Source organism: Bicyclus anynana, chromosome 11 (assembly GCF_947172395.1).
Source record: "Bicyclus anynana chromosome 11, ilBicAnyn1.1, whole genome shotgun sequence".
Taxonomy (NCBI): Eukaryota; Metazoa; Arthropoda; class Insecta; order Lepidoptera; family Nymphalidae; genus Bicyclus; species Bicyclus anynana.
Window position 1 is genome coordinate 3,276,625 of NC_069093.1, and position 23,180 is coordinate 3,299,804.

Consider the following 23,180-nt stretch of genomic DNA (forward strand, 5'->3'; position numbering starts at 1 on the left):
TTAGTGAATAGAACAGCAGTTCAGGTAGGGCAGGTAGGTAGATATTACCACAAACCTCTGTACTACTGCTACTGAGCATATTAGGTATCTTAGAAGAAAATCATCATTAGCAGCCTATTCTAAAGGTCCACTGCAGTGCTAGACCTTCGTCCTTATAAGAGACGGGATACAAAGCTTAAGCCTACCACGATACTCCAATGTGGGTTGACGGAAAAAGAAAGCCACATTTGTGAGTAATATAGGCTATGTTTTATCCCCATGCTCGCAAGGAAATGGGAGCTAGTAGAACTGTAAAAAAGAAAGACATTCATGTAACTCGAATTCAGCACCTGAGAATTCATAATAGGTTAACACTACACCAGCGAGGTATAACGTCATATGGATTAACACGTCCCTGACCTTCCATTCGCGTCCCTATAATTATGACCCTATAGTTGTGACCCCATGGAATTACAGAGTCACCGAGGGGCATTCTCCGAGGGCTGACTCAGCGGCGTGTAGTACGCACTACGCAAGCGCCGCACGGTGACTCACTCACTGACTGGTGACTGGCATCACTTGATCTATACTAACTATACCTACAGATCGTAACTTAAGATGATTAATACTTTAGTGACATTACAAGTAGGTACAACAGATTAAAACTTGTTTAGGTACCATTTCTTTGTTATTATTGTTTAAAAATCACTTTGTAATAGGTATCTATTTAAATATGACCAAATAGGTATTCCACAGAAACATAATTTATAAACAACTTGCAAATATAATCGGTTAAATAGGCATACATTAGTAAAATAACTATCTACTTAATAAACTTTCAATTAATATTCATAATTCACCAATATTCCTATTCCTCTGCAACTAGCAGGAAAAGACGGTGTTAGTAGTGGGTACGACATGGTCCAGCGCCAGCAGGCGGGGATCGAACCACAATCGTTCGGTGATGAGTTCGGCCCTTTGCTTTGGAGCTCATGTGGAGCTATTGTTTAGCGACAAACTGTTGAACCGCGATCGCATTTGATGTAGGTAGGTACCTATTTTAGAAGTTGCCTATTCTCTCTTAATTTGCTGACACCCATATTTGAGGGTGGTAGGGAAAACGGATGCTAGAAGAGTATTTAACATCTCGTGCGTACCTAAAGCTAGCCACTGACGATCGTGTGTTGGTCGCTGTAGGCATGATGGCTCGACTTGACGCATACATTAAACGTCTTCGCTGCGTGCGGGCAGCGCTGCAAAAATATGGGTATACTTGATCGTCAATGGGAAAGATAAACTAAACCGCTAAGGGACCTGCGCGTCCGAGGAATATCGACGACATAGCGGTGCAGATCTCTGCGATTCCTAGCAATGGACTTGAAGCAGTCTGAAATAGGTACTTACCTAAATTCATATATATTTTTAAAGAGCATTTCCTTTTTGTAAAGACTGCGTTAGGAGGGGGTACGATAATAGTCCAACGGGCAGGATTCGAACCTATGGACCTGTCGGTGTTGAATGCAGCCACTTCGCCGGAGCCATTGAGACATATTTTCTGTTATCTACTTAGTAGGAAACAAAACAAAAAAAAGTACCTAGGTTTTATTATTTTATTCAGCAAATTATTTAAAATACCTAACAATGTATAGGTAGCTCGTTTCAACAGAAAGTGCAAAAATGTTAAGGGCAAAATATATTGGCCGATGTAGATTTCCTTACAGCGTTATATAATGACGCAAATTACAATTACATGACAAAAAATCTTTGAGTGAAAAGTTTTTTTTATCCAATTGCCGAAGGAAGGTTATGCTATGCATTATGTTTTAAAATATATTTTTATTATTATTTTAACATGTACCTTTAACACAATTAGGTAGCTTTGCTTTTGTAGTGTCTAAGAAGAGAAATTCAAAACATTCTAAATTCATTTATTTCAAGTAGGATGAGATTACAAGCACTTGTGAAAGGTCAATTGACTATTTGTAAAGATTCTACCACCGGTTCTGAAGGCAGGTTCTGCTGAGAAGAACCAGCAAGAAACTCAAAGGTTGATCATTTTAAAAAAAATCATATAGTATTATAATTTACAATTATTGATAGTAACATTACAATTTCTTATAGTTTTACTTCCTGTGTCAAGGTGGAAGCTGATCCAATGGCCTCCAAGCACCTGTATCATTATGGAACTCATCGATGGTATAGTAACCTCGACTAAGTAAATGTTTTTTAACACATAGCTCAAAATTATGCATTGGCACATTCATAACAGTCTTGAGGATCTTGTTATCGAATTACATATTTAAATATAACCCAAGAATTATCTATACTAATATTATAATGCTGAAGAGTTTGTTTGTTTGTTTGATTGAACGCGCTAATCTCAGGAATATTGGTCCAATTTTAAAAATTCTTTCAGTATTAGATAGCCCATTTATTGAGGAAGGCTATAGGCTACTTAATATCCACGTATTCCTACAGGAACGGGAATCAGGCGGGTAAAAGATAAGAGGATAAGTCGCGCTGAATTGTTCTAGAAGTTCTTGTTAGGGATCGAATAACAAGAGTACCTATTACCTCGGGATTTTTAAAAATATTTTTAATATTAGTTAGAGAAAGAAGAGATTTTTGAGATCAGTGATATTATTGAGAAAAAAAATCAAAATCAAAATAAAGTTCAAGAACTATGCTAGCTGGATATACTTATTAATTGATATATTATGTACAATTAAAATTACATAGTTAATTCGTAAGCATTGATGCATCAGTTGTTCTGCGATGAATACGTAATGAAATGAGAAGTAAAAAGGCAACACAAAATTAATACAGTAATTTTGGCCTCCCGTTTGAAGATTATTAACTAAATGTTCTTTACTGAACAGCAACAACATCATTGATGTAGATGTTGATCGCATAATATTTGTTTAAGGTTTAGATTACATATTAGATACAGATAGGAATGTAGTGAGAGGCTCAGGTATGCGAGAACAGTCACGTGATTACAATCAGTTGCAGATAACGCACGTTGAGACGGTAACCTGAATGAAATAAATACACTTTCAAGGTTCAACTTCGTCATGCTTTTCAGAGCCCTCCGTAACTTAGCCAGTTTACTTTGGCTCCGCAGACGATGATATTGAATTTGAATGAATCGCTGTTACTAGACACACGTACATTGAAAAAGGATTCATGTGTGCGGTATAGGAATAGTGACCGTTGCGAGCGTGCACCAATCACAATCCTTTGCCCATATACGGTAAACCGTCGGTTTTGCAGTGAGGACTGAAGATAATAAATATAATATTATAATGTTACTGCAGAGGTCGAAGTCAAATAAAGTCAGAAAAAGGAAAAAATCCATTTCGTTTTATGAATATTTTTTGACATTTCGTGTCCAAACGCTAATTGATTATAGTTTTTCGGGGACTTCGACGTAAAAAAATTAAAAAATTATAAATTTTATAGGTTTTTAGAGAGATTTCGCTGAGGGCGTGGATTTAAATAACATCAAAGCAAATAAAGCTAGCAAAACGCGATAGTTTAGCCATTGAAGCGAATCGACCTCCGCGTGCGAGCGATCGACAAACGACCGGCGTTCTCACGAATTGCCTATTGTGTTCAGTTTTTGTCCGACCATACAACCTTCAGGTGAGATGATCAATTGCAATAAATATTGACTTTAGGCGAGGCATCGTTATCATAAAAAATAATTATTAGATTGTTACCAGCCCTTGATTGGAAAAAGAAATTACTCGACTGAAATATTTTAAGTATTTTTTAATAAATTATAATTTACGGGAAAATGGAAATGCAATATAATTCACCATGAATCATTAAACATGGCGTTTGGCTCGGATCCTACATCTGTGCGTGTTGGAGCGATGCCAATATTGATTAATATTTTTATTTACTTTCGCTACTGCACTAAACACTCGCTTATCGATTGTTTGTACGCAAGTATGCAGTTTATTAACCGTATTGTAACGCTTCGGAGATGAACCCCAGTAGTGTATGTATCGTCTCGGGCCCAAAGGCCAGTGTGAGATGTCGTTATCATACGGCGCGCTATCAACGCCGGTCGGTACGCGGCGACGGGCGACGCTGCGGGGCAGGGGAGGGGGCGCGCAAGCTCCATGCAGCGCAATACCATATATGGTAACGAAAACTCAGGACTTCTGTGATTGGCGGAGAGCTCGCGACGGCTGCGGGCTGGCGGGTAGGGGCGCCCCGAAAACCAGCCTCATTTATATACTCCGGGTGCCTCGTCGGCCAACATTCCACGAAGTGAGCTCGAGCTGAAGCGTTGTACAGCTTAAACGAGGCTGTGCAATAGCGATATTAATTTATTTATTTAATAGGACTATTTAAATTAAAGTAAGTTATCAAAATGTGCATCCTTATGTGATACGTGCCCTATAGTGTTATGTGGAGCTATCAAAGTGCAATCAGTGAGTGCGGTCAGTGACACGGAGATCGCGTGGCGCCGGTCGGGATACCGGGAACGCCGGTTGCGGTAGGGCGTGGTCGAGATATTCGCGAATTAGTTGTTGCATTACTACTGCAGTGTTTCAATAAGTTCAATATTATAAGTTAGAAAGTATCGCCAGTGAAACTCGCGCTCGACTTTTACCGCCCGGCGCCGCCCGCCTCCGTGTCGCTCGCACAGTCGCACGACACGCCACGTCCCCCTGCGGCTTCTCGGTAGACAAAGCCTTATATGGCCGCCTCTCCATCGCCCACTTAGCGCGGCGTGGGTGACCGACTCGAAGCTATTTATGGTCTCCAGTATTGATTTTAGTGATGACTAGGCCCCATTTTTATGAGAGCTAATTGATCTTGCCCCGCTTTGTGTTTATTTAATTATCGTGTCACTAACAGGAGGTCTCTGTTTTTTTCCAGTCTAAATCACAATGTGCGACGAGGAAGTAGCCGCGCTGGTGGTGGACAACGGCTCCGGCATGTGCAAGGCCGGCTTCGCGGGCGACGACGCGCCGCGCGCCGTCTTCCCGTCCATCGTGGGCCGCCCGCGCCACCAGGGCGTGATGGTGGGCATGGGCCAGAAGGACTCGTACGTGGGCGACGAGGCCCAGAGCAAGAGAGGCATCCTCACGCTCAAGTACCCCATCGAGCACGGCATCGTCACCAACTGGGACGACATGGAGAAGATCTGGCACCACACCTTCTACAACGAGCTGCGCGTGGCGCCCGAGGAGCACCCCGTGCTGCTCACCGAGGCGCCGCTCAACCCCAAGGCCAACAGAGAGAAGATGACGCAGATCATGTTCGAGACCTTTAACACGCCCGCCATGTACGTGGCCATCCAGGCCGTGCTGTCGCTGTACGCGTCCGGCCGCACCACCGGCATCGTGCTGGACTCCGGCGACGGCGTGTCGCACACGGTGCCCATCTACGAGGGCTACGCGCTGCCGCACGCCATCCTGCGCCTGGACCTGGCCGGCCGCGACCTCACGGACTACCTGATGAAGATCCTCACGGAGCGCGGCTACTCCTTCACCACCACCGCCGAGAGAGAAATCGTGCGCGACATCAAAGAAAAGCTCTGCTACGTGGCGCTCGACTTCGAGCAAGAGATGGCCACAGCCGCGTCCAGCAGCTCGCTGGAGAAGTCTTACGAGCTTCCCGACGGACAGGTCATCACCATCGGCAACGAGCGCTTCCGTTGCCCTGAGGCGCTCTTCCAGCCCTCGTTCCTGGGTATGGAGGCGTGCGGCATCCACGAGACCACTTACAACAGCATCATGAAGTGCGACGTTGACATCCGTAAGGACTTGTACGCCAACACAGTATTGTCCGGCGGTACCACGATGTACCCCGGCATCGCAGACCGCATGCAGAAGGAAATCACAGCTCTAGCTCCCTCAACGATGAAAATCAAAATTATCGCTCCCCCGGAGAGGAAGTACTCCGTATGGATCGGCGGCTCCATCCTCGCGTCCCTGTCGACCTTCCAACAGATGTGGATCTCGAAACAGGAGTACGACGAGTCCGGCCCCTCGATCGTGCACAGGAAGTGCTTCTAAGCGCGCGCGCGCCTTGCTGCCAAGGAAGCGGCCCGCGGCCCGGCCGGCCCCGCGGTCGGCTGCTCAACTCAGGCTTGTAATCTCCGTTAATTTAATTGTACGTAAGATATTATATGTAATTAAACAGTGACGGCAGGACGGAGCGCGGCGCCGTGGGCGCGCCCCGACCGCCGGCCTCGGTACTGCACTCGCCAAAGGATCTTTTTGTAATCTCAATGAATGATGATTGTATGTGCTGAAACGGATAAGACTACTTTCTTACTAGGTCATTTATAAATTATAAAATATAATAAAAAATAAGAAAAAAAATCTGAAAAATTAACTTACCGTCTTTCTTTTCACCTGTCCTTGACCGTCGCACAACAAACCTACATTTGATCACATGCTGAGAGCAACGCTCGGCATTGACCCATGTACCGAAATAGATCTGTACGGGAGAGCCGATAGCATAGCATAGCTTCTAAAATTAGCAGTGCAGTAGATACCTAATAGCAATAACAATTAGTAACACATGCTAATGACGCCTTGTGAATGGTTCATAGGGCTTGGATAGGGAAAATGGATCTTAGTAGGTGACAATCAACATACTTACCTACCCATATGGGTCCTTTTGAGATTGTAAAAATTGGAAGATAATAGTCTACCGCACTAAGTAGGAAGTAGATAGGTACCTAAAAATATCTATCTTTATGCGTGGTAGTAATCATGAGTGGTATCTACCATCTTATGCCAGCCACTGAAGATCAATTATTAGCAATCTCCCATGCCTGCAGCGCTAACGGCTTGACGCTCGATAAAACTGATCGTGTGTTGGTCGCGATCGACATGATATGATGAAACGTCCAAAATGACTGCTATGCCAGAATGTTCTTTAAATAAATAGTCAAAACCTTTTACTTGTCTCGACAGATAGACTGAATTTACTGAGGAAAAAGATCTTCATTATATTTTCCTACTACCTTTCTTTAATGTCGAGTTTTTGATATAGAATGTGTATTATGTCAGCCACTGATGATCGCGATGTGCACGACATTATGCCGATCGCGACCAACACGATTAGTTTTATCGGACGTCAAGCCGTTAGCGCTGCAGGCATGTGAGATTACTTGATCCTCAGTGGCTGACATTATGTATGTGCCAAACTTAAGAGTCCGCTCTGAACACGAAGCATAGGGCTGTGCAGTTAACGAAAACATTCCCACCATAACATAACCCAGCAAGCATGGTTATAATAAGCCGGATTTATATTTGTCTGACGTGTCGTGTCGTGATGCATTAGAAAAGAATCGGTATCATACATTTTAAATGGCAACGTTTACACTTGTGTTGTGACATTTCTGTGTGCCTAGTGGCAGTTTGATACTGTGACTATCGCGTAAACGTAAACGCGAGTTTTTAAGGAATTGAAACAGCGCCATCTAGTGGCAATACTGAACAACTGTTTCAATTCCATATCGCGTATATATAAAATCGCGTTTACGTTTACGCGATCGTCACAGTATGAAAACATTGTAAACTCCCACTAGGCACTCTGATGTGCCGCATACAAAATGTATGATACCGATTCAATTCTGATGCGTGAACGACACGACATCGACACGTCAGACAAATATAAATCGGGCTTTAGTTAGACGGAGAGTTTGACGCGTACACTCTATTTATCATGATTATCTGGTTTATGGTTTAATACTTTCGCTGCGGCACTGATTTTTCTGCACTTTCCTCTGGTGCGGTAAGAGGTTCTTTGAACTCATACTAAAACTTCATGTAGTACGGCGCGAGGTCCATAGACCTCGTAACTTTTGAACACGCCCGACATACGAGGTCAATTGACCTCGTACCGCAGCGATCGTGTTGAAATGCCCGTCAATATAAATACAGATGCATGAGCAAGGTAATAAAAAATAAAACAACGTATAGGTTTTATTTAAAAGTTTATTCTGATACAGATTAAAAGTAATCTTGCAGTTTTTCCAAAATTATTTCATATAAAATGTTTTAAAATAGGTTAAAATGGGTTAAAATCTTAAGAATAACCTAGTATAGAATAGAATCTCAATATTGCGTGGGATATCGCCGCGTTTTAATTTCATCTTCTCGTAAATGGGATGCTGATGAAATTTTATAATTTTATGTAAAAAAATATCTGTAAGTAGGTATATTCTTAAAGTAGCAGTTAGTGGATAACATTGAAATTTTGACACAAGTTAGGATTATGCTTCAAAGAAAAATATGCATGCATTATACATAAAAAAAAAACTAGCACTTGTGTGTTAAATTTTGAAAATTTGGAGAAGTTTGTGAACACTTTACATTATTAGGTTTCATCAAGAAATATGAAAAACATCAGATATTGTTGTTTTAATTTAAAGAGATTCGTTTCTATACTAAAGTTACGGTTATTCTTACATTAAAAACATGATTTTGTTGTAAAAATAAAATAAAACACATAGTTATTACAAGGACGACAAGTCACTAATAAATTACATTTACTTTATTAATTTCATTTTAAATATTCAAATCGTGACCTAATTTAGGAATAAATTACTCAAAATCTGAATATAAAATTAAAAAAGGTTGCCTGTATCACTTTCTAAGCGTTCTAGTAAGTTACTAAAATTACATTTTTACACATTCAATAATGCTGTAAAATTATACAATTTAAAGGTATATAATTATCAGAATTAAATATTATATAATATTCGGTTAATCAAAAATAACCAGAAAAGCAACATAATAGCAACAAATATCTCCCGTTGATTTTTTTTCATTCTTTACAATCTCACCTGATGGTAAGTGATGATGCAATCTAAGATGGAAACGAAGTAACTTTTTAGGAGAAGGATGAAAATCTACACCCCCTTCGGTTTCTCCACGACATCGTACCGGAACGCTAAATCGCTTGGCAGTCGGTAGGGTGGTAACTAGCCACGGCCGAAGCCTCCCACCAGCCAAAAACGATTGATTGATATAACGTAGGAGTCCACATATCCGCATCGTACGTATCGTATCAAACGGAATTTTTATTTTACGGACGATAAAATCGGTTCAATGCGATCTGCATGATGCGGATCAGTGGACGCACTTGTATTACTTTTCTATACAAAAAATACTATAATTCGTTTGATGCGATACGTTCGATGCGATTTGTGGACGCCTACCAATAGTCGATTTGATTTATTGCGATTGAAGTGCCTTAAATCAACTATCAAATGCACTATGCAACAGGGATGATCGACGAATAATTGATCTATTCACTAAAATATAACCAAATATATATAAAGTATTAAAGAAAGTGTTGCAAAATAAATTCTCCCGAAAAAACATTATCCTCTGACTCTAAGTCAAGTATTTTTTTAAAATAAATAGTATAGTTTGTTGCTCTACAATGTGCTTCAAGTAATAAAGTGATTGTCTTAAAGAGATTTTGTAACTCGACAAGTGCAAATTTTCAAACAGGCAACCTTATATTCACTTATGTTCTACTAAATTAATCAAAGTAGGTCAAAGTTTCAATTTATTTTACCTTAGTCTGATATGGTATAAAAATCCAACACATTGCTGTCACTGGTTAGCGTATTTCTGAAGAAGTGTAACGAAATCACTTTTGCAGAAATTGAGAAAAAGTTCATTAACAAAACAGAGCATAAACTATTTAAACTGAGAAAGTGACAAGAAACAATAAAAAAAAGAAATTACAAAGTTAGTGGTAACTTGTTAAGTAAGTAGAAATCTTAAAAATAATCATTATTAAGTAATATTTAAATAAAGCATTTGCAAAATAAATAAGCTGCCACATATTGTTCAATTTACAAAAACTAAATAAGAAATTGTTCAACAAATATGAAACAAATAGTATTAGCTTGTAGCAATATAAATAGCAGTAAAAGATGACATTTCATATTAAAAGTATAAGAAATAAATCTGTGAATTATATTGTGCAAAAGCAAAAAAAAAAAAAACAGAAAAAGAAAACATACTAAATCTAATAAAAATAATAAACTAAATATTCAAGATTCAAGTTAGCTGGGACGATGGGCTTCCTTCTATAGCTATATTAGTTTGAGACGAACCACTTATGTGTAAGTTGGTATAATATTAACTAACTAACTGGACTAGTTCCTTCATTAACCTAACTTATAACTTAATTGTCAAGGACCAAGTAGCCTTAAATATTGTTTCAGTTTTATGATTGATAAGAAATCCATAAATTCAATTGATTTAATGCTGGATATAACTTGCAAATAAATGATATTTACTAAAGACTGGATTACGTGTAAAATGCATATATGCATTTACCTAATTGACTCTTTTTATTATTGTATTTATTACATAAAAAAAATATATAAAAATATATTTTTTTAATAATTTGAATTTCATGCACATTTTAAACATTTTTCAAATTAATTTATGTATAAACTCTGCAAATAATAAATTGAAATTTGTCTAATTTTGGCAGATAACACAAAATAAATACGGTGTATAATTTGAAAAGTTTTATAATACAGATATTATCACTTCCATTTAACCGTGAAGACTTTCATAGTTCCAAATAATATACTGTGAAAATGAAGTAACGGATTTTTTAGTAAATGGAAAATAAAAACAATAAATACAATTACAATTCATGAAGCAATAGGCCCGATGGTCCTTGTCCAACGCATTTTAAAACCGTTAAAATATTACAACTAAAAACTTAATCGTATAGTTAAAACATTAAAACTACATACAAATATAAAAGTACTCAGAACAACCAAGCGTAAGATTTTGTGCTGTATATGTATATGCAGCCGAGCATTGAATCTGGAACCAAATACATAATTGTTTATTTGTTGAAATACTAAAAAAATATCATGATTGGGATGCAATTACTTATATCCAAAAAATCGGATTGTATGTACACTGTTATTTACAAAACTATTGTATATATTTTTTGGAAAATACAATATATTTGAACCACTCTGGATATATTTTACTACAGTTTTTAATGTTTCAAAAGTTTCGAGACCTGAAAATGTCAATGCTCAGCTCAAAACTTAATTATTTGTGTATCTGATCAACTTGTACTATTTTAAAGATCAACTTTTAATGAGATTTTCATTACTTTGAACATTAATCGGGACGTTTTAAACACTAAAGCTAAGTTTCCGTCAATTATAATAATTACACTTAGTCAACGCTTTATAACAAGTCTCCTTTACATTCGTTATATACTCAGAGGCACAATTAATCGCCCACTTTAATATACTCGCGTCATATTAAAGTGGGCGGATAATTGTGCCTTTGAGTATAGTTTTATAAGTCGCATCAGAACACAAAACTCAGCTTAGTTTCTACATAAACACTAAATTTTAAGTCAACACTCAGAATTTGTACTTTATAGCGTTATTAGAACATAGCTTGCATCTTTAAGGCCACATCAATTTATAATCCTAAAAATATCTGGTTCTATAAACAATTTCGGACTGTAGCCGATTTTTTTAAGTCACTCAATTACTGTCCACTGTTCACTTTTACAGGTACACTGTCATTTTACAGTTACTGTCACAGTTCGCAAGTGATTAAATGTCACTTTTCTAGAAATTTCTGTGCAACTTGACACACTAGTAATTAGTTTGTCAGTTGTGTCACTTTTCTAGAAATTTCTATGTAACGTTATACACAAGTATTAAATTGTCACTTGTGTCACTTTTCTAGAAATTTCTCTGCTATGTCTCACTGTCCCTTATGCTGTCCTCGGTTGCACTTCGTATGTCTGTGAGCGGGTTGCCGTGAACTCGGAACCTGTAGACGCATGTGTACGTAGGGTTGCCATGGTTACTCTCTACACGCAGTTCTATAATGTCGTAAGCGACCGGGTACTCAACGCCGCCTATGTTCATTGTTTTAGGGTATTGCACAGGGAAATACTGTATGGCCGTGTTGTTTGCGTCGTACATGTATTCCCCGAATAAATGCGGCTCGGTGTCTAGTTCTTCGTGTAGTCCCTGAAGTATAAGGCATAAAATAATAAAATATAAAATTTTGTTTTTCAGAAATTTCGCGGGAACCATTGGTTTTCCTGCCCATGTTATGTTCCAATTTAGCCCGCTACCATCTTAGACTGCATCGTCACTTAATGTCAGCCACTGACGATCGCGACCAACATGCGATCAGTTTTATCGGCTGTCAAGCAGTTAGCGCTGCAAGCATGTAAGATTACTTGATTGTCAGTGGCTGACATAAGATCAGCGGGCCTATTATGTATCTTAAATTTATATTGCGAGGTACTCGAAATATATTTTTAACCGACTTCAAAAAAAAGGAGAAGGTTCTCTATTCGACGCGTATGTTTTTTTTTATGTTTGTTACCGCATAACTTCGTCATTTCTCTACCAATTTTAAAAATTCTTGTTTGAAAGAGTACACTTTCAGATTGATCCCATTTAATTTTGATGTCAAGTCGGCTCATTTTTTTTTGTTAAAAAGATTTTATTTAACGTACACAATTTGATATAAAACACTTGTCATCCAATAAACAGATGGAAGAAAAGTCGTTTCTTCTACTAACTAAATTATAAAAAAGTTCGATGTTGCAGACTGGATTTACTGAACCGATTTTGATAATTCTGTTACCAATAGAAAATTCATTTTTACCGAGTACCATATATATTTTATACCCGTGTCCCCAGAAACGGGCATTCCGCGGGTGAAACCGCGGGGCATCTAGAACATAACGTAGATAAACTCACATAGACGGAGAAGTTCTTGGGCGCGGATTCGATCTTCCCCTCAGCGGCCAGCAGTCGAGACATGTGTTCCAATGAGAAGCCGGTCACTTCGATGATCGCGTACGTACGTATCACTGGAAGTATAAAGTTATATAAATAATGATTATACCATCATTTTGTGGTAGAGGAAACACCTCGAGCAGGTCCCAGGACTTGTGAAGGTCACAAGGTTGTAGTTTTAAGAGATCCCTTTAGAATGCATTGACACTCACCTCGCCACACTCGCACTAAACAATTTGTGATCAGTAATTACAACACAAATCATTGATACACAACATAAAACATTATTGTACAAACTCACTAACGCGACTAGCAGCGTGACGGTGTTCACGTTGCCTAATAAAGAACTGAACTTAAGTCATCAAATACCCTCTTATTTATACCATCAGTGTTGCTACTATTGCTTGACAATATCTTTTCTCTTCACGTGATACGTTGTTGACGTATCTAGGGTCTACTAGGAAATAGGAATTTTCACTATATTTCGATCATCCGTCACAATGCTACCGGTTTTGGCTTAGCCTATAAGCTATCTAAGCAATAGCTTATCATCCAGCATCCAGTCTAGGGGGGCACTAGAGACCCCTATAGAGATTCCAAGAAAAAAAAACGAGTAGGTACACGAAAATTAAACAATTTTAAAATCCGCGCTTTTTAAATTGACGTTGACGTTCGGGTGGGTATTACCTAACTGATCCGAACGTCAACGTTAAGGGTGAGGCCAAACGAACGTAATTATGGACGGACCATGTTTACTTGCTAGATCTGCCAAGCTTATTCAAAGAGTCCAAAATGCTTGTGCACGATTCTGCTTTCCAGTGCCTCCCCGTTCCCATGTTAGTCCATTTTTAAATAGCGCTAACATACTTAAGATGGAGGCGCGGAGGAAACTACATTTAGTCACTCTAATTTTCGGTGTCATCTCCACTGGTAAACCATCTTATTTGTGTTCACGTATAAAATGGGCCAGTCAAGGTAGTACATGCAGGCCAAGAGGAGCTCCACGTATTTCTTGCCCGTTTCATAGGTCTGCCTCCTTTAAGGGGACTTTTAAGTACTCAGCCTGCAAAATTTGGAACGACCTACCGCCACCAATTAGACTAGCTAAATCTCTTACTGTTTACAGAAAACTAATTAAAGAACATCTCTTAGTTCTACAGAAACAATAACCAAATATTTTGCAGGACAGTTGTTTTTCTTTTTATTTATTTTTTTTGTCCTTATTGTAGTTGTTTAGTAATCTTATTTTATTTTTTGCATATAATATTAATGTTTGTCCTTCGCTCCAATCTAATTTTTAACTGACTTCCAAAAAGGAGGAGGTTCTACGTTCGTCTGTATGTACTTATGTTTTTTACTTACTATAGATATGTGGATACATAGTAGTATATTATTTTATCTATTTTAAATTTGGAATCAATAAACGACGCAACGCTCTCCCGATCAGTCCGTGAGCTCACCCTGGGGTCATGCCTGAAAATCAGCGCTACAGTTAGCGTCTTAGCTGTAGCATAGAGCTGAGGCAGCGCCCCATTCAGCCGAAGCCTTAGTATTAAGTTAGTATTAATTTTCATGTATTTTTTCTTATTTATGTTATGTTGTTTTGGCTGAATAAATGTTTTTATTATTATTATTAATCTCTGCTCCATTCGGTTTTTGACGGCCTCTGTGGCGCAGTGGTATGCGCGGTGGATTTTCAAGACGGAGGTCCTGGGTTCGATCCCCGGCTGGGCCGATTGAGGTTTTCTTAATTGGTCCAGGTCTGGCTGGTGGAGGCTTCAGCCGTGGCTAGTTACCACCATACTGACAAAGACGTGCCGCCAAGCGATTTAGCGTTCTGGTACGATGCCGTGTAGAAACCGAAAGGGGTGTGGATTTTGATGGATGTGATGGACAACTCGCAAAATTACGCTCGTTTGACCTCACCCTCAGTGTCGGATTAAGGTAGCATCAATTTACCTCAATCCGGCCCTGAAGTCTACATACCCAAGTAGCCCGGGAAGCCCTGGAAGGCCCAGCACTCGGCCGGCATGGCGCCCGGCGTGAGCGCGTACCGCGGCGACGTGTACACCCACCACACCGGCAGCCCCAGGATGGAGTACTGCTTCGTCTTGATCTGGTACAGCTCCGTGCACTTCGTCGATACCACTTGACCACCTGGAAGTCACAATAATTATTAATAATACTCAGCTCAGTCAAAGCTCAGTCTTGTTGTCTATACTTATAATAAATCTGTAGAGAGGTCAATTCTGTACATGAAATATATTTCCAAAATAACTATCAGGGGGTGATTAGTGGTCGATACTGATGCCAAAAATGCAATCAGTAAATTTTTTGTCTGTCTGTCTGTCTGTATGTTCTTTATAGAAACAAAAACTACTCGACGGATTTTAACGAAACTTGGTACAATTATTCTTCATCCTCCTGGGCAGGTTATAGTATACTTTTCATCACGCTACGATCAATAGGAGCAGAGCAGTGAAGGGAAATGTTGGGAAAACGGGAGAAGTTACTCCATTTTTTAAGCTTCGCGTGTCGAGTGTCGAGCCTTAATGGGTAGTTAAAAGTTTACATCTACTTTCACGCGGACGAAGTCGCGGGCGTCCGCTAGTTATTAATAATACTCAGCTCAGACAAAGCTCAGTGGTCTTGTTGTTTACTAATAAAACTGTAAACATGTAAATTTTAAATGATGTCTAAATTATTATTTCAAATAATTTAAAAACACATAATATGTATACTACATCCTTTGATGATGAGTAGTGTTTACTAACAAACAAATGAAAAATGAGGGTATAAATCACTAGTAATTTCACGCCTAATAATAATTAACTTGATGTAAATAAATTTAATTAATATGCTTAGAACAATTAGACATGTAATTTCATAATTTATTTAATTTACGTAATGTAAAATAAATAAGTTACGCAATTACATGCATTTTCTACCTTCATTACTAACTAGCGAACGCCCACGACCTAGTCCGCGTGTAACTCGATGTAAACTTTCAACTACCTCTACCCTACCCTACCCCTACAAAAAAAAAGTATCCTATTTCCTTCCCCTGGCTCTAAACTACCTCCCTGCCAATTTTCAGCTAAATCGGTTCAGCCGTTCTTGAGTTATAAGTGGAGTAACTAACACGACTTTCTTTTATATATATAGATTTCTTTGTTGGTAAACAGTATTCATCAGGCTTTAGTATAGTAAGTAATTTGCATGCCAATTAGGCAAGATACATATACAATGCAACAACCTACGACCTGTACGCCTGTATCTGTAAATAAATACATTGATTGATTGATCTTACAGCGAAAAGCTGTTGAATCAAGGATTGAATAAAGAAGTCTATAGTTCAATAAACAGCGCGTAATGTGAGAAGGTTCCATACCAAACTAACGATCATTAATTCGTGCCATTTTGTATAGAGGAATTTTTCAGGGATCCGTGGCAGTACCGCAAATATGACCCTTTAAATACCTGTAACTCAGATCGCAGAAAATCAATTAAGGAGGAATTTTATCGTAAAAGTCAAGTACTAAAAGTACATCTGAAAAATTAACTACTAACAAACTTAACGTCAAACTACTAACAAGTGACTCACCAGCAGATTCCAAAGCATAATCCACAAGTCCAGTCTTGTCCGCGTCATACACTTCCAGCATTCCAGCGACCATCTTCTTTATAACCTCATAGTCTACGTCTGACTTAGTCTCAACAGGTCTGGTCTCAACTTCTCTCACATATTCCTTAACCTTCTGAACTATCAACTCCATTTGTCGGCGTTCGATCGTTAGCAAATATTCCTGAACGATTTTCCTCATTCCATCCTCATCTATACCAGGCGTCCAGGAATTTATCAACTTTTCGTGAATCTCGCGACCAAGAACTTCCATTTGGTCGTTCGAAACGTAACTCCTATCGAAGTGTTGTTTGAGTTTCGCCGCCACAGCGTCACTGTTTTTATCGTCATTCAATATCTGTATTAGGTTCTGTTGCAAATTCCTAAAAGAATATTCTTCTATTTTTGTCTCTAAATTGTCCAATTTTGAAAGTTTTTGGTCGAAGAATTTGATACGAGTGTCGACGTTGATCGCCCAATTCTCTAAGGCTGCTAATCTCTTGGTCAAGTCATCGTCTTGGATTATGTTTGGCGGCTTATATGTGTCTAAAATATCTTCCTTTGGCATAATTTCGTCCTTGTACATATAACCTGTAAAGAAGAAATGTTTAGTAAAAATCGAAGAAACCCTGTCCTTCCCACGTCAAGAATTGTAATGAATAAAAATTTCTCGTTATTTCGGAAAATTGTAAGCAGGGAAGGACAGAGAATTAATTTTACGTAAAAATAGCATTTTTTTTTGTAACTCACCTAAAAGTGTTGCGACCAGCGACCACTTTCAATAGGTGACTCTATCCTTCCCTGATTATAATTTTGGCTGCAGGGAAGAATTGGGATGTAAATGAGGATAGGGCAAGGAAAACGCACGATTTACATAAAAAAAGAAAAAAATTATATTCAATCAAAAATCTTAATATTAATATGGTAATACAATATACCAAAACAAAGATAGCATGGATACTTAAAAATAATTTGTTATTTGCTTAAATTAACCAAATTCCAAACCACTGCTTTAAAATTAAACTTAAATTGTTAAAATAGGCGAACACTTTGTGACTTATATTTTTTTCATTTAATCTTTTTATTATAAATCTGTAAACACATAGTACTGTGTTAATATAAATATGTGAATATAATAATTTTACTTATTATTACAGTAGATAAATAAATAAAACTAAGGAAAAAATAAATAGGCATGCCTCTGAGTAAAACTTTCTTTTACGACTAGGGTGTTAGTTACCATAAACTTAAAACGATTAAAATTTCAAAAGAAAAAAGAAATAACATTATGGCATCATTATGTTTCAATTAGGTACACCGAATTATTTTAAAAGAAATTAGTTTTAAAATTTTATACATGCTGTCTCAAAACTTGTACCCTCATAAAAAACATTTTTTATTTAACGAACAAAAGACAATAGAAAAAAAATACTCAAAAAATATTGGTTACATGTCTCACAATAATTAATTTATAGGGATTTTTTAGACAAAAATTTCGGTCATATTTTGGCCGAGTTAAGTCTAGTCGAGATAGAGGGTGAAGCATAATATAAAAAAAAAATTAAAAATTATTTCACGTTAGTCCGAACTACAGGTTTTTTAAAGTTTGAAGTAGCAAGTACAATCACATTAGGTACATTTAAAAATTAAATAAAAAAATAACTTAAATAAAAATTATATTTCTGTAAGAAAAAATGTATATCTATAAGATATTTATATTAAGCATAGAATATATTTAAATAGTACAACAATTCTTACAATTGTATTGTAATGTGTAAATAAATACTTTGTACTTTGGAGGTTTTATTTATTGAGGCAACAGAATAAAAAAATATATTACATTGTTTTAAATGTGTAACTTAACTCTCATAACATTAAATTTTCTGCTACTCTAGATTCATTATTTTTCAGACCCTACCCTCATCTGTTATTTATTTGGGATAAGATATAAATGATATGAAATATTGACACATTGCAAATAGGTTGCCTAGTTAAATTGCACCTGGTGAGTATGTAATAAGTAATTTTTTTATTACATTTATTTTATCTACTTCCCTCTTTTCTTAATTAAAAGATATACCCAACAGAATTGAAAACCTAAAGGTTGCCTGATATCACACTGCAATTGTAGGGTTGCCAGATATAAATAGTTAACTAATGTTGTGTAAATCATTATTTATGTGATAGTCTTATATGTCAAATGAAAGCTCATTTTATGCTTAATTTAACTGTATTAAGTTTTGTTTGATCTACTTCATAGTTTTCTAGATTTTGTAATAAAAATGTGTCTGGCCGCCATTTCACTAGACAAAATTAAATAAAATTTATTTACAATGTGTCACTGTGAATATCATCAATTATTTATTACTTATCACTAATAAATAACAGATGAGGGTATATATTTCTCATACCGGATCTTAGACCAGGATAGCCGGATGGGGAGAGCAAAGTAGATGAAAGTTTTTTTTAATAATAAATATATCAACTGTAGATAGAGCAAGAATCAAGAACATGAAAATTTACAATAATTGTATCACTATACCTAGTATTTATAAACGTTTGTAGCTTGTTATTTCTTTCACACCCCCAAGTGATAAGGGTGGTCCACGCAAAAAATTTAATAGATAAAACAATACTTTAATCTCTAGGGGAGAGGGCAATTGACCCCTAATACCTTAAACACCCGCCTCTCTTTCCCCTTAGTCGAATCTAGAGTACTGTATTTTATGGTAGCACCATACTAAATATATGATTGTATATAGTTATAAATAAATAGTTTATAAAAATAAATTAAAATGTTTCTCTTAGAAAGGAATGAAATTATCGAAATTTAAGTACAAAATAAAACAATAACTAAAATAGAAATAAAGTTCCCGTTTAAAAAATAGGTATTATTGTTTAATTTTTAAATCTACTCGTAAATTTAAAGCTAATCATTTATTCTATAAATTTTTCATGAATACTTTTTTCATAGAATCAAATCGAAACACCTAAAATGACTAACGATTTTTTTTACTGGCCAAATCGAGATCAAATTGTACATATTTTTATTATAAAATAATTCACGTGGGATATTATACTCGTAGATTGGTTATACGTTTTAACATATTACACTGTGAAGTTTTCATAGCGTATTAGGTAAGTAATTTTATTTCGTACGTACTTTATTGTAATTCGCTATTTTATAAACGTGAACGTACGCGCAACCACGATAAAATGTGACATTAAAGCCGGCTGCATACATTCGATTTTAGAATCCGTTTTCCGTGTTCGGAAAACCTTATGCATGAAATCAATATAACGTCGGTCTAGATGTAGAACCTCGTAACTAACAGTTTTTGGTAAAAATAGATTTTGATTCAGAAAGCTTCAAACAGCTTTTCCGGTGATAGCCCGTAAATATCTTGTAGTACCTTTATTAAAAAAACGTAAATATTTGTCCAGACTTCTAAAGGTTACTTTTCAGTGCAATATTTAGTTAAGTAAATATTTGTCCAAACTACTAAAGTTTACAGTTTTTGTTAGCAAATTTCCTGTCCTTTTTGAATCTTTTGTCAAATTGGAAATATCCGAAATTGTTTTTGAGTTATAAGTCAAAACCGAACCCATTTTTTATTTTTAGTTAACTGTTTATAACTTTTGCAATTTTTGCGAGCGGGCCTTAATTTTTTTCTGAATCTGAATTCAATTCCGAATCGAATGACACCGCATCCATCTTTATAGGAGACGGAGAACTTTTTTTGTACTAAAGAGCACATGTAGATAACAGAATTAGGATAATTAAGTTTACTTTGTAACAATCACTACATGTTGAAAATCACTGGGCAGATAAAATGACATCATAAATCACAAACTTAAGTCACAATTATCATGGTTGCTGCAATTTAAAAAAAAAGAAAAAATCATCCAACGATTCCTTGAAAAAACTTCCTCATCTCTACCCAACAGCTATCTGCAACCACAGCTATGAAGTCAGATGCATCCGCTACCCTATTCTGCACCACATCTTTGTATTCTTTGTACACCTTCTTAACCTCAGGCAAATTTGGCAAAGTCTCCGTCAATTCAGGCAAAGTTATATTTATGTCAGGCAAAGATGGTTTGAATGAAGGCAAACTCGGTAGATTGGGTAAAGTGATGTTGGGCATCGGAGGCAAAGAAGGCAAAGATGGCAGTTTAGCGGAGAACTCTTTCAAATCTAGGTGGAAATCGGTAAAGTTCGGCATAGCTAGGTGTTCGTAGTTTTCGTATGTGTAGTGCACTGAAAGAAATATTTGTTAGTGATTTAACATGATTTTTATTATAGACAAACCGATGTGTCAATATTTCAAATTAATGTATTTTAACTTGTATAAAGTCCGACCGCTCAGAAATTGCGTTTCTGACAGGTCGTGGTAAGGTTGTTGAACTGCGCTGTTTTAAGGTGATGCCAACTGTTTGTCTTTGTAGTGATGAGACAAAATAACGAGGCTATTGTAATTGAGTATGTTTTTCCTATTTGAGCAATTTCTGAGCGGCCGAGCTTTAGTTTCATGAATCATCTTCATGTCTTTGTCCCACTTAATTGGGGGTCGGCTTTTCCTGACTTAGAAGGCAAGGGTAGGAGAAAACTAACCTGGTTGAAAACGTTTCAGTTTTTTTTTATTCTTGCCCTTAAACCTTCGTCAGTTATTCTTTACAAGTTAGCTCTTGACTACAATCTCACCTGATGGTAAGTGATGATGCAATCTTAGATGGAAGCGGGCTAAGTGAGAAGAATGAAAATACACACTCTTTACCGGTAGGGTGGTAACTAGCCACGACAGAAGCCTCCAACCAGCCAAAAGCTTAAAAAATCAAGAGATAAGATCACTTACATCCATATCCGAAGGTGGGCAGTGCCAGGAGAAGTATCCACGGCCACCAGCGCCGCTTGGCGACTGGTTTCTCTGCGTACCGCGCTCCGTACGACTTGGCTGCATTGGCTTCACTCGGTGATATCTAAAAATGTGATAATAAAAATTATAAATCTAAAATACATAATAAGCCACCTTCCTTATACGTGAGTGGCTCAGACCAAATAAATATGGACCTGTATCGCACCCAAATTCACTCATGTGAATGTCATTCACTCTAATGGGAATCATCAATTGTAAATTAAAATACTGTATGATTTTTTAAAAAGAGCATCTGTTGAGTTTCTTGTCGGTTATTTCTTAGCAGAACCTGCCTTCCGAACCGGTGGTAGAATCTTTACAAATAGTCAACTGACGAGTCAAAAGTGCTTGTAAAGCCTATTTGAAATAAATGATTTTTGATTTAATTTGATTTTGGGATGATGACTAGGTTTGAATATATTGATTTTTATGATATATTCGGGTAAATAAGGTCAATATTAACTAATTTATAGATAAAAAGCAAAAATTGTCTAGATATTTGCAAAATAAATAAGATTATAAAATTATTAAAATCTATTCAAAATCTTTTAACGTAATTAAATGAAAATTCATACATGTTTAGCTTCCTTACAATAAATATGTAATTTTTTAATATATGAACTATAAACATAAACGCACAAATAACAAAGATATTAGTAATTTTGTTTGAACGCCTATACAAATGTAACGGTCATTATGTACCTACGACGTTATCACGACTCTTTGAATCCCTGTAGCTCCGAAAGTAATGATCGCAGATACCCTGTTACTTTTACAAAATTGCTTTACTATTAGCATACTATTAATTGATATACAATTTAAAAAAACTATCATCATACCTATTGTCTGTCAAAAGTGCAACCAACATACCGTTTCCGTTATAGTAGTCACAGTAGTGGTCACTATAGTCGTGATGAGTGTGTAGATCCAGTAGAACGGCGCAACATACACTGACACCGTACGCGATGCTAAGTGCAATCAACATACCGTTTCCGTTATAGTAGTCACAGTAGTGGTCACAATAGTCGTGATGAGTGTGTAGATCCAGTAGAACAGCGCAACATACACTGACACCGTACGCGATGCTAAGTGCAATCAACATACCGTTTCCGTTATAGTAGTCACAGTAGTGGTCACAATAGTCGTGATGAGTGTGTAGATCCAGTAGAACAGCGCAACATACACTGACACCGTACGCGATGCTAAGTGCAATCAACATACCGTTTCCGTTATAGTAGTCACAGTAGTGGTCACAATAGTCGTGATGAGTGTGTAGATCCAGTAGAACGGCGCCACCGCCACCGACGCCGTACGCGATGCTAAGCTGCCTGCGAACAAAACAAATAACAATTAAAATCTCAATTAATCATGAGTAAGGTTTGTGACAAAGCTCATAATATCTTGTAATGATAGAAATATATTATCGAACAAGTCCTATCACAACGAAAGAAAGAGTAATATTTTCGAATTCGCCACACGCGAGCTGAAGCTAGTTATATACAAAGTGGTAGGAACTATTATTTCTTGATGAATACTGTTTACCAACAAACATCACTAGTCATTTCACACCTGATAAAAATTATAATTAAGTTGTTCTTAATTAATGAAAATAAATTTGGTTATTAAGCTTAGAATAATTAGATATGTTAATATATTTTACATAACATTGCATTACCAAATCATACATAATTAAATATAAATAAGTTATAAAATGACATGCGTTTTCTACCTTCATTTCTAATTTATTTGTTGGTAAACAGTACTCATCAAAAAAGGCTGTAGTATAAATACACACTCTTAGCAGGTCTCCGGTCAGTGTAAGGGTATCTGTGCGAAGGCCCCACCAGCCTACGTG

General features: G+C 37.0%; 2 protein-coding genes across 2 annotated transcripts in view; one reads left to right on the forward strand and one right to left on the reverse strand.

Annotated features, from left to right (window-relative positions):
• Positions 1 to 4,190: 4,190 nt before the first annotated feature.
• On the forward strand, positions 4,191 to 6,339 carry LOC112049885 (actin-5C). Its single transcript, XM_024087937.2, has 2 exons — positions 4,191 to 4,350; positions 4,876 to 6,339. The coding sequence occupies exon 2, from the start codon at positions 4,887 to 4,889 to the stop codon at positions 6,015 to 6,017; it is 1,131 nt and encodes a 376-aa protein (XP_023943705.1). The 5' UTR covers positions 4,191 to 4,350; positions 4,876 to 4,886; the 3' UTR covers positions 6,018 to 6,339.
• Positions 6,340 to 7,934: 1,595 nt separating this feature from the next.
• Positions 7,935 to 23,180, reverse strand: part of LOC112049895 (klaroid protein) — a 42,969-nt gene continuing 27,723 nt past the window's right edge. Inside the window, exons 7-12 of the mRNA XM_024087955.2 lie at positions 22,547 to 22,653; positions 21,266 to 21,389; positions 16,392 to 17,000; positions 14,774 to 14,944; positions 12,749 to 12,861; positions 7,935 to 12,004 (exon numbers count right to left, since the gene is read on the reverse strand). Coding sequence (XP_023943723.2) covers positions 11,726 to 12,004; positions 12,749 to 12,861; positions 14,774 to 14,944; positions 16,392 to 17,000; positions 21,266 to 21,389; positions 22,547 to 22,653 — 1,403 coding nt within the window. The 3' untranslated portion in view covers positions 7,935 to 11,725. The remainder of the gene's footprint in view (positions 12,005 to 12,748; positions 12,862 to 14,773; positions 14,945 to 16,391; positions 17,001 to 21,265; positions 21,390 to 22,546; positions 22,654 to 23,180) is intronic.

Excerpts from the sequence above, each read along its gene's own strand:
- LOC112049885 (XM_024087937.2), top strand. The coding sequence starts at position 4,887 with ATGTGCGACGAGGAAGTAGCCGCGCTGGTGGTGGACAACGGCTCCGGC.